Source organism: Corvus cornix, chromosome 2, assembly GCF_000738735.6.
Source record: "Corvus cornix cornix isolate S_Up_H32 chromosome 2, ASM73873v5, whole genome shotgun sequence".
In the NCBI taxonomy this organism is placed as follows: domain Eukaryota; kingdom Metazoa; phylum Chordata; class Aves; order Passeriformes; family Corvidae; genus Corvus; species Corvus cornix.
The window spans coordinates 42,611,517-42,624,116 of NC_046333.1; the positions used below are offsets into that span (position 1 = coordinate 42,611,517).

At 35.7% G+C, this 12,600-nt stretch overlaps 1 protein-coding gene across 3 annotated transcripts in view; it reads right to left on the reverse strand.

Annotated features, from left to right (window-relative positions):
- KCNH8 (potassium voltage-gated channel subfamily H member 8) overlaps positions 1-12,600 on the reverse strand; it is a 175,473-nt gene that overhangs the window by 115,722 nt on the left and 47,151 nt on the right. For all 3 annotated transcript variants that reach the window (XM_039549761.1, XM_039549760.1, XM_039549759.1), the window contains exon 2: positions 1,610-1,843. In XM_039549761.1, the coding sequence (XP_039405695.1) occupies positions 1,610-1,843 (234 nt within the window). The remainder of the gene's footprint in view (positions 1-1,609; positions 1,844-12,600) is intronic.

Consider the following 12,600-nt stretch of genomic DNA (forward strand, 5'->3'; position numbering starts at 1 on the left):
CATGTAGGATGGATAGTGGGAATTCTTTTAGCCTCAACAATTTCCCTTTATCTATTTATCTGTGATTCAGCTACTTCTCTGATAATTGACCTGCAATTTCTTTCTACCTGTATTAATAATATCTATTATAGGTTTGAAGCACCCCTTCATAATGTAAAGGAATCACAATTTATCCTTCAGGACAAAGAAAATGAAATTTATGTCTTAGCTTTACTTCTTTAATTTAAATACCTTGAAATATCTTCTTACCATGCCCAGTTATCACTGTATAATACTGGAGAAAAGGTGCTCTTATCCTTCCAGGTTAAAACTATTTCCCCCCTATATTCAGAAATGTTTTGCAATTTGGAGCTACTTTATTTGAATTTCCTTCCTGAAACAATTCCAAGAAACTATGTGAATCTCTTCTATATGTTAAAAAACAGAACCAAACACCCCCACACACTCCCAAGCCTCCCCAAAAAGACAAGATAAGGAAGCATTTAGCAGGATATTCCAGATTAACTTCAAAATTTCATCCTATGGAGAGCAGCAATCATGAGCACAAGCCAACGAATCAACATTTCTCCTTTTTGTGTTAGTGAAACTGAAGCTGCCTTCTAACACTCTAAATCACTTTCTTATCACTATGTAGTTTTTACTTTTAGAAAATAACTTCTTAAAGCATATAATAATAATAACAGTAATATTATTTAAAGGGAAAAGGTTTCATTAATAAAGATAGAAGTAGGGATAGACAATGGCAAAATGTGGTCTAGACATATGCCTATAAACTCTTAACTATACAATAAAAGAGAAAGTGATACTCAACACCCATGGATCCATTGAGCCCATGGATCTCTAGGCTCCTGTTACACTGGTTGAAATCCTGTCAGTATCTCAAACTTAGTGTCACGTGTTTGAAGATCACATGAATGTGGCCATAGGAATATATGGAATAAGCACCCTGAAGCAGCTGGATATAGCTGAAAGCTGGGAAGTGTGCATCATGGGCTTCTCTCTTCTGTGCCTCAGGCATCTCGACTATGAAATTGTCCTTAGAAATGTCTTGCCATAGGAGTCAAAGATGTGGTGCAGCTTGAAATTTCCTGTAGTCTGTGGGGTTACTTGATGACCAGAAATTTTCTTTGTGTGACAATACGGACTTGAACATAAATTTTACTTTTCCACTTCTTGAAAATCATTGCTATTGTGTTTATGTATAGTGGCTGTTGAGAAGAAATCACTTGGCTCATGCAGACATCTGAGCATTTTAGTGATGGGATTTACGTAGCCTGTCTACCTTATTGTGAATATGAATATTTTTATTACAGCTTCAGCAATAAGGGATAAAAACGTCAATATAAGAAAAAGAAGAAAAAGCAGTGTCATACTGAGTGCAAATAACAGTTTAGGATCCTGAATTTCCTCTATTCAGCCTAGTAAGATACTTATATAAAATCAATAACACTAATATAAACATAGTCTCAATGTGTCATTATTCAAATATATTCTTGTAGGTTTGATGATAGACACACTAAATCATTACATAGAAATGGACATATATATATTATATGCATTTATGCTAAGTTTCATTCTTTAGAACCAACAGAATAGGAAAGAAACTTACCATTCTTCTTGTAGAACATGATTTCTCCTTTAAATTCTATCTTTTCCTCCAACGATTTCTCAATTTGAAGAATCATCTGCTCATTTGTTTCAGCACCAAGTAAAAATTTGCAGCTGCAGCTCTTCTGCATGACTTCAGTCCGTGCAAATCCAGCAAGCTCACAGAAGCCATCAGAGCAGTAAACAATGGGGAATCCTTTAGCCACCTGAGCATTTGCAAGGATGAAGTTACTATCTGCAGAAGAACACAAAAGTAAAATATGAATTAAGTCTAAATTCTACACCGCTTGACATAGTTCTTTCTTTAGCATCATAAGAAGGAACAAGTGGACAGACGTTTAAAAACATTTAAGTCCCAACTGCCTGCAAACAAGAATCTAACTTCTGGTTTCAGACTATTATTCTTAAATTAAATCAAGTCTAATAGTCCACAGATCATCATACAATAGTTTTTCATGGCTTTGTACAGTTTGCCTCACTGTCTCCCCTCAAGGAATACTTTATTATGGCTGCCTCTGAGGTAGGTTTCAACACATTAAAACAACCACTTGACCAAACACTGGTGAAAAATATCAAAATTTTGGAGAAATTTGAAACTTTATGTTATGCTGCCACTCAGACTACTCTGCAGTCTGAACAGCTGATATAAATGCAGCTACATCATAAAATACCAAAAAATCTCCATGGTCTCAGTAAGACAATGTTGACCTATATCAGCACTCAAACTAATGTATTCTATATAATTTTGCAAGGGAATCCTTAAAAGTGCAGTTGAGTGACATGCCAGGCTACATGGAATTAGGGACATTCTAGACTACATGGAATTATTTATCCTTTGTGGAGTGTGGGGTTAATTTTGTTGAGGGTTTTTTTGTTTGTTTGTTTGTTATTTGTTTCCTTTGTTTTTGTTTTTTAGGAAAAAGGATTAAATATTTCACCCAAAATCAGTCATCTGTCTTTTGGAGCCCCACCATACTTCTCCCATATGAAACAGACACATCAAAGATTCACCATTTTGTTATACTTAATTGTTCAGTGTGTTTAAGCTGCAACCATTGTGCATGATACATTCATGAGTAGCATGTTGATATGGGCATCAATCAACAAAATGAGGTGTTTTAATTTGATTTCAAATCTTTGGCAAATCTAAAAGTTGAACCTATTGACAACCTCATAGCTCATTCCCATACATTGCTGAAATGTTTTTGAAGGCTTTGTGCCTCAGACCTTCATCTTCAGCCTATGCTAACAACTCTGGCCCTTTACAGTTTTTTCAGTTACCAGGGAGACCTTTTCCAGATAACATATGAACTTTTCATACAGGTTTTTTGCCTGTCTTTCCTTATCTTCAAGTAAAAAAAAAAAAAATTATGGGCAGAATTTGTCTACATTTCACATTGAGGGAGGAAAGACTATTTTTTGCCTATTGCTTGTTAAGAAATGTTTACCTTACAGCTTGCTAGCAGGAGCTTAGGAGCAGTCTAGTCCCAAGACAGATACCTCTCATTTTTCAGACTTATGTGCAAGTGAATCCATCTGTATGTATTAAGGAGAAATACTATTAACTAACCCACAATCCCTTGATAAATATTCAGAAATTTAAAGAGAAAGAAATGAATTATTTTAATGGAAAACTCAGGTTGATATGCCTAATCCCCATACAGGGATATATTATTTATGATTGGAAAGGGAAGGACAGAATTCATAAACTAAAATAGAGGAAAAATAGGTCTATTTTTCAGTCTGAACCATCACAAGAGTTCTATATCTGTGAAATCCCAAAAACTTCAGCTATGTTACTCTTTAATTACCCAAGGCATAAAATACTGTCTTATACTGCTAAGATTTCAGTATTTTAAAGACAATGGAGGTTTATTAAATGATCAATTTGCTCTCAAGACTTTCCTTCAGTTACCCATATTTTGTTTAAATTTAATTAAATTCTTTCAATAAATGATGGTTATTTCCCATTTACCAAATAAGTTTTTAAAATGCATCCTGGTTCAGTGCAGTGCTTGACTTAGCCTGTCATTTTTATTTGCCTAACTGGGGAATAAGCATCATTACCATTCATGAACTAACATGCTGCTCCCCCTGTCAACACAAAACTAAATCCCCACACTGCCAAAAGAATTAAAGTCATATGCTTGCAGTGCATAATGACAGTGTGACAGTGCAGGACCTGCAGATCATTCATACCAAATATATTTGTAGCTAGCAAATTAATTTACTTCTCTGTTTCTTGTTGTTTAAGATGCAATTATGTGGTGCAAAGGCTGCTGTGGGGTTTTGCTTTTCTTTTTAATTCTAATTCTGCTTCATACAATTCTGAACAATTAGAATTAAAAAGAAAAGCAGAAGCAGAATATGGAACAACAAAAGGAAAAAAAAAATGTAGAGAGGACATGCAGTAGTGAATGAATATCATTATTAATAGGAATACACTGGAGCTTACCAACTATGCCATGATTTTATGAAAAATGTAAGGTGGCCAAACTCTATTGTCATTTACACCAAAATAAACCCATAATAATTGTAGTTACTTTAACATTCGTGGAATAAACCAGTTTACTTATGAAAACCAATCCAGTACCAGCTAGAATAAGAGCCAATCTTTCTCTTAATATCAGCAGACGTCTGATAAGGCTTGTAAGCCTAATTTTACTGAACTTTTTGACTACAACATCAAAGCATCAGCATCAGGAAAATACAATCACAACTATATTTGCTGTTTTTCTTGAGCTTGAAGTTCAAATAAAATAATGAGAGATGCACCTATAATCCCAAACTAGTACACTAAGGGACATATTTAAATCATTTGTTAAAAAATTTCTTGTCATACCAAAAAGGATCAAGAAACATTATGCCCAATAATTACATGTATCATCCAATTCTTCACTAACATTTATTAAGTGATTAACATTTACCTATTACATAAGGCAAATTAAAAAAAAAACAACCAAAAGCCAAACAAACCCATACCTTAAAATAGTCTGGTTAAAAGTTTATTTAGTTCTGTAATTTATTTTTATCGCTTCAAATCTTTAATATCACTTGCTATTACTCATGCATGTAAAACACCATAAAATATTTCAAAAAAACAAGTACTGAGGGTGAAATTTCTATCATTCAGGCTTTGTTGTGACACAAATAACAAACCCAGCATTTAATTTCATGATCTTCAATGATAGCTAGATGGGTTTTAAAATCTAGAGTAAGATAAATGACATTTTCTTTAGAATAATTTTTTAGAAACCTATGGACTGAAAGAAAACACATTTATTTATTTTTTAATTTGCAGCAGGAAAGTTGCAATGAGTGATACAAACCTATTGGTCTGTATATTTTGGTAAATGTTTGTGCGTAGATTGCTACACTTCCATAATAATATAGAAGTTGTTGAATTCCATATTATTCTTTCAGCACATTGGCCTGAATATTAAGCTATTTTATTCAGGTTGATCAGAAGACAATATTAGATTACAGGTAGATGTTTCTTTTAAATTTTACTTTTAGATAAGAAAATACATCCAAGATAAACACTTGGTCTATTGAGAAAGATGTAACCCTGAACTTTGGGGCATTTGGAACAACAGGGTAGAGCTGCTGAAAAGCTGTGTAAGAATGAACAGGTTTGGACTATTGAGGAATAAATCTGGTGCAGGTAGTTCAGAGTGCCAACTGCACACTGAGATGCAGATTGAGCTCTGGGTGGGAGCCTGAGGCAAGAGACCATGAACTGCCAACCCTTTGGTTAGCAAAGGGCACAAAGATGGGTGGATGGACTCTGAGGGACACAGCGGAGCAGATGATTCAGGAGAAAGAGAGAGACTTGTGTGAGGAGAGACTGTGAGGATATAAAAGCCCAGGGGTTCCTTTGTTGAAGGTCCTCCTTGGAGGCACCAGCTCAGGCTGTTTCTGTGTTGCTGTGCCATGAATAAATGGCTTTATGGAAAGAGTCACCTGAGGGTCTGCTCTGGGAAAGCTGGGGTGGATTGGGTAGGGAAACCTGGTCTGACTGTGTGAGTGTGGGATGTTCAGGGAGTCCAGCAGGCACCTGTCAAGTCACTGGAGCCACCCATAGTGAAGGGGCCTCAGTCCCAGCAGTCAAAGTCTCTGAGCTGGGAGTGTGACTGGCAGAGAATCAAGAGAACGGGCAGACTGGATGTTTTCTTGACTGTTTGACCATAGGTTTCAGCTCAGAAGTTAAGTGCTGGAAGTCTCTGCAAAATAAATTAAAAAATTCAAATTGGATAATTGTATACTAGCTTTGGATAAAAATACTTGATTTTATGTCCAAGCCTGCACGGGTTGAGCAAAGGATGATTTGGAAGTGCCTCTGTTAAGATGGGACAAGAAGTGTAGATACAAAATATCCAACATTCACCAGGTTTTCCTTTGGCAGCAAGTCAGCAGAGATGGATGAATGTGAGAGAGGTCCCTGACTAGTCAGCGCAACTTAAAAGCAAATTTTTTTCAATTGTGATTCTTTTATTTTAAGCTCATTTTCTATGAAGCTCAAATTATTTTTTCACATGAAAGTTTGAAGGAAGACTATTAGGAGCTTGCACACCTGCATTCATTTCAGAAGTAGAACATACTGGAGAGGATAGGACATTGATCAACAGAAGATTCATGTGGTTTCCAGAAATCTCTACCAGAAACACATCATAAAGCCAGAGAACCAAATAAGATGAACCAGAACCTTGCTAACTATACCTTCAATCACAGGCTTAGACATTGTTGCCCTGTTTCAATGATACCCAAAAATTATAACCAGAGAAACGGAAGAAATTTAGGTCTTATGCTGTCTGATACAGAGAATCTTATCCTCTAAACATCCCATGACAAAGTTTTAGAATTGAGATAATTAAAGAAAAAGGCGTTATGCAATACCCTTCCTCCTAATTAATGCCCACAATTTATCTGAATGTTTGTAATGACACTGTGCTACATTTTCACTCTGCACTCCCTTCATAAATCCTACTGTCATATCTAGCAAAAATGACAAAAGGGTTTTTGCTTTAATACTGTGGCTATGTGTGCTATAAATCTCATCATTGTGCTTCCCCAGTTCATTTAAAAGTTCTTTTCAATCAAAGTCCAGAAGGTTTCATGAAGAGAATACCTATCTGACATCTTTTGCAACTGAGCAAAGCCAACAACCATTCTAATTTTAAATATTAAATTATTTAAGAATTAAAGAGGAAGAAAAAATCCTACAAAAGAAAAAATCTTTAGCAATTAAAGAAGCTGCATTAATTAAGCAAGTGACTCACACGGATACTCTATTGATTGTAGAACAGTCCACAATTCTTCTGGATGAAAGGATTTACTACACTTAGATTTGATTCCACAGTTTGTACACAGGCAACTTAACAAGGGAAATCTCATTCCAGGTTCATGCAAATTACCGTGACAGGCAACATGACCACATTAACAGTTAAGATTACTGATATATTGAATGATTAAAGTAGCATATGAAAACATTTAGCTTTATGTCAGCACATTTAGATGCAAGTGAATTTAATTAGAGCTCACAAGCCTTTGCCAGCTAGTGTCTTTTGAATCGGATCGAGACCAAGATGATTTTTATAATGCATACACTTCCAAATATTAAAATTCCTCTTGAAAAATCTCATTACGGTTGACTGGGTCACTAATGTGAGGTGAAGATTTATCTAGATCTAAGAAAGTCAGAAAGCAAGCTGTTTATACTGATACTTCCTCCCACTATTCTGTAAAAATGAATTCAGATTCCAATGAATTTACAGTAGTACAGTGAAAGGTATAACTATTGCATTAAAAAGTACAAGTATGGACAGATGAACAAAAGACCTATCACTGTAAATCACTGTAACTTTTATAACTGATTTCATCAGCCAACTCCTTTCATTATGAGGAGATGTATTCATAAAATTTGGTAACAGCTACAAATTTAGAGTACAAAACAGTATTTGAAGTACCCAGCCCTATGGACTCAGCTCAAGGGGTAAGCTTACATAGCTCCCACTTGACCTGAACTGACAGGAATAATTTCCCGTAAGTCGAAAAGTTCTGAACTCAGTAGCTAAGAACTAAACCTTTCATTTTGTATTTACAAAAATATTTAGTCTGACAGTGAAAATGCTTTACTGTATTCAATATTTATAGCTACAAGAAGAGTTAATCTGCAGTGCAGTTCAGCATGGAGATGTCTAAGCAAAATTTGGGCATCTGGTTGCTAAATCATCCCCCAGCCTTATTGATAAACACAGATCATAAGCCACTTGAGAGACTTGGTGTTTAACGATCTTGAACCCAGCTTTCATTGCCATTAGTGCATCAGGTCAATACTGGAATAATGACTGCAGCTTTCTGCATGACCAGTAAAATTACCTATTCCTAGGAGAAAGCAGACCAAAAAGCCAGACTGTATCAGAGAGAAACAAAGTGAAAAACAAAACGAGTAGTGAACCTCATGGTACAATGGGCTTCTGGCATCTTAGTGAGGAAAAAAATTATTTGCTCCTCCATTAGGAATCTTTGTGCATGTTCTTATTGCTTTTCTAATCTCAGTATCATTTGCATCTACCTGAACTCTAAAATATAAGACTGAGAAGGACTATGTTGAAATAGTAGCAGTGCTGTGACTACTCATGTATTATCACAGAGCACCTTTCAAATAAACAATCAGTACAATTGTAAAGGGTGAACTATAGTAAAGGAAAAAACTTTCAGCAGAGATTACTTTTAAATTCTTCAAAATTAAGCTCCACTAGAAGAAGTAAAGAGCTACATCTTTTCCTCAGAAGGAAATATGAATTAGTCTAAAATATATCTTTGCTTTTTTCTTTATATTTATCTGGAATTACAAATTCACATATGCCAGTTTAATCAAGGTTAAAATGAAATATTTCTTTTCCCACCCTTAAGCTTTGTTGATACTGACAAAATTTTACTTTTCAGTAAAAAAAGATTACATTCTATTTGATGAGCATTATTTATGTCATTGATTGTGCAGTGACTCCCATTACACTGTGCAGATGTAACTAAAAAAGCTATATTGCAGTTGTCAAATATTTACATGTCAGTTTTATAGGCATTGAAGTGCTGCAAGTAAAACAGCACATGGCACTGGAAAAAAAGAGGAAACAAACCCAAAACAAAAAAAAAGAGACATTAACAATCAAGAGACACTGTAACTCGTGAGTCACCAGCATGCTGTGACAATGTGCAGTGTCGTCCAGGAGTTACTTGCTGGGCGCTTGTTTTTCTGACAGGACTGAACCCTATATCCCTCATGAGGGAATTCAGCTGTTCAGTGTATTCTGTGAGTGCCCACTGCAGAGCAGAGTGCACAGGTTCACATTTCCAGGGGAAGCATATTTTACAATTTCTCCAATAAAATACATGGAAATTTTAAATTCATCCACCAGGCAGAAATGCCATTTGTGTAACCCAGCTATATTTGATTTGTTTGGGTTTTTTCCAACTGTTATATTGATTTAATTCACCTGGAATTTAAAAATGGAATTGCTATAAATCAAACTAACACATAGGGTTCTCATAAGCTCAAATCATATAGCTCAATGATTTAAGAGCCTGGGACCATGATTTGCTTTCGAGCGTTCAACCGAGAGAAAGGTTTGCAGACAACACTCTTCCTGAAAAGAAATATTTTCAAAGACAAGAGCCACATCATCAACAAATATTTATTAATGTGACCCTGTCCACACCTTCCTTTATCACTTGTCTGAACTAAGAATGAAATAAGGAATTGAAAAGTGTTATATTTACAGCTGTATTAAGCACATGTCATCTACTCACAATTGGTGCTCAGTTTGCAGACATACTGAATTTTCAGCATTGCATAATATTTTGTGGTTTTAGTATCCTACACTTGCCTGTACCATGTAACATGCCTGATGAACCTGTTTGTAACACTACTGCAGTGGATAACCCTTTGAATATTTGCACTCAGTGTACACACTGCTACTGATACTGCAACATATGAGCAGCCATATGTTACAGATGCTGCTTATACAGCTAGTGGAAGAATACAGGGGAAAAGATTTACCAGACATTATTCTTGCATAACTGAGAGGAAGAACATAAGCTAGACATTTTGAAGCCAGTGTGAAATGGCTGTGAAAGATCATGTTCCTGGCTCTTTGAAATCTAATGCTCCTTTCCTCTTATGAGACTGTGTTAATTATGGAGTGGTAGCTCAGGGGCTTGGAAAATATCTTGACACCATCTATACTGGAAACAAGAAACTGAATTTCTTTACAGTGTGATGATGCAGAGTTCAAGAACTATTCACCTACCATTGGGAAAGTTTCATCTTATCAATTTGAAATGAAGTGGATATGGTCTGGAAGACGCTAAGTATCTGGAAGTTTTGCAGCAAAGGAGCACATATATGAATACACAGCGAAATTGCCTGGGTTTTGAAATGAGTAGATTTCATGGAAATTTGTTTCCCCTTTGAAAGTTAAAATATGTTAAAATAACTTTGTGGATTCTATGTATTCTATATTAAAGAATGTTATCAGTAAGAACATGAAGAAAATATTTTCAACACAGAAATATAAGGAGATATTAGTGCAAAGAGAGTAGAAAATCTTTATGGTCCTTCCACTTGCTTCTATCATGCAAGGCCAGAAGGTGTTTAATGTCCACATGCTAAGCAAAGGGAACTTTCAGCCACTATTCCCAAGAAGAATGAAAGAGGAGAATTTACACTTGCAGCCCTGGAAGTGGCCATGAAAGAAAGAGGGACCAAGCTATGCCCTCTGGAGAGACTCCAGTGAGGGACGAATCATAAACACACTAATTCTCCTCTGGTCACAGTGGGGCATTTCATGCCAAGTGTCCTCACGTGAACAAAATTATGTATTCTCAGAACAGAACCAAACCCACTTCTGGGTTTAAACTGAAGGCAAAAGGGATGGTGATCATCCTTCCTCAGCACCATCTGCCTAATGCCTAATGGACTCCACAGAAGGTGGGGCAGCATCCTCACCTTTTGCATATGATTTTCATTTTCACAGGTGAGATACACAAATGACAATGTCAAAACCACTATCTGTTCAGATACCACACGTTGCTATTATATTCTCTGAATAAGAAACTTTTCCCATTTTATACAAGTGCTATACTACCCTGAAGTAGTTACTCAAAGAGGCTCAAAGCTGATTTTCATGTATGCTAGACCATATACATAATTTCTGGGCTTTTCACTGTCACTTTTACAATCCCCTATGACTCCCACGACAATTTCATGACAGCTTGTGGTGAGTTTTACTGTATTGATTTTCCCCTATAATTATTGTACTTCAGTATTAAAGTGTCAGAACTTTAAGAGTAACTATTTTGAACCTTTGTAGTTTATATGCTCATCTCTCAATCCCTGAAATTAAAGGATAATCCTGAGTTAATTTTAATGGGGAGTAAAAGCAGACTCCCTTGTGCCTATTCCAGTGAAATGAGCTGTCTGTAAACAGCAAGAATTTCTGCATGCATTTTTCTCAGAGAAGCAAAACTAATCTGAAACAATGCAATCAAAAAGAAAGTCTGTTCCAAGAATGTTCTTCTGAAAAATTGACAGGAATCATATTAAAAATGGTTCATAAAATAATGAACAGTGTCCAGGAAATGTCATTTCCAGAGGGGAAAGTTGTATACTATACTATTTTCCATAATAAAGAATTACATAGTATATCCCAAACTCACCCTCTCCGAATAAAAAATCCTAAGAATTTCAATATAAGGATTACTGGCATTGTCTTGAGCAGGATCTGTAAAAAAACCAATATTTTGAGGGTGGAAAAGGATGAGAGGGAGGTTAGAGGTGAGAGTGTAATTAAGTTATCCTATTCAAAGGAAAACAAATAATCTTGTAGTGGTTTTCTCACATGAGAATGATCTCATAAAAAATCCAGAGGAAAAATGCTAAAAATATGTGGAAGGATGAGTTTTCTCGTGGAATAAACAAGTAGAACAACCTTAATGGAAAAGCAGATGTATGAAGTAGACATGGGCTATTATTCCTTATAGTAAAGCTCCTATGGACCTCCTGAATGACTGGTGTAGCTTACAGCAGGAGTACCTGAGCTTAGACTTACTGATTTATGCAAGGTATACAAATAATCAAGGCAGAAGCTGCCTGGGGAACCAGAAAGGCTTGAAGTGAACACTGCCATAAGATGGTCTTCTGGAGAAAAATCCAGATTTTGGCTGAAGAAATGAATATGATCTGGAAGATTCAAAGCAGCTGGAACTTTTCAGTAAACTTTTTTCAGTAAAGGAGTACCTATGTAAATACATAGTGAAGTTGCCAGGGTTTTGATTACCTTAGAAGAAGAAAAAATACTTTGGACTAAGTAGTGTCTCAATGAAAGAAATCAGTCAAGGAAGAGATTGCGATAAAAAAAAAAATCTCTGAACTGAACCCCAAAGGATTTAAAGAGTGCAGATAACAGAAGAAATACACCAAAATCATGATAAGACTGAAGATAGTTACCCAAATCTAGACCTTTTTGTGCCTTCTTGCTTTGTTCTATTTCTAGTTCTTTTTTTACAGGAAGTAAAGAGACTAAGTATCACAGAACCATCTTTGGCATTTCTAAAGCAAAAATTTTATTCTGCCACGGAACAAAACCAATACCCCTTCCTGCCTCTTTTCCCCAAAGTGCTATTTAAGCATAAAACCCCCAAATCTTACTTCGGAAAGAGACTCTCATGAGAACAATAGGCCTGTGCTCAATAATTAAGGCAAGTCCCAAACCTCCAAAATCCCAGGAAAATGTTATTTATTAACTGTACTGCAGTGAATCAGTATCATTAGGGAACCAGGTAGCTTTTCTGAGAATTCTATCAGTCAAAACACACAAATTACATTTGGGGTTTAAAAAAAATTATTCTTACTGCTCCAAAATAGTTTAAAGTAAAAAAAACCCCAGTTGTTGGCACTATACTTGTAAGACAAAGGCAACGCTATTTTTGTTC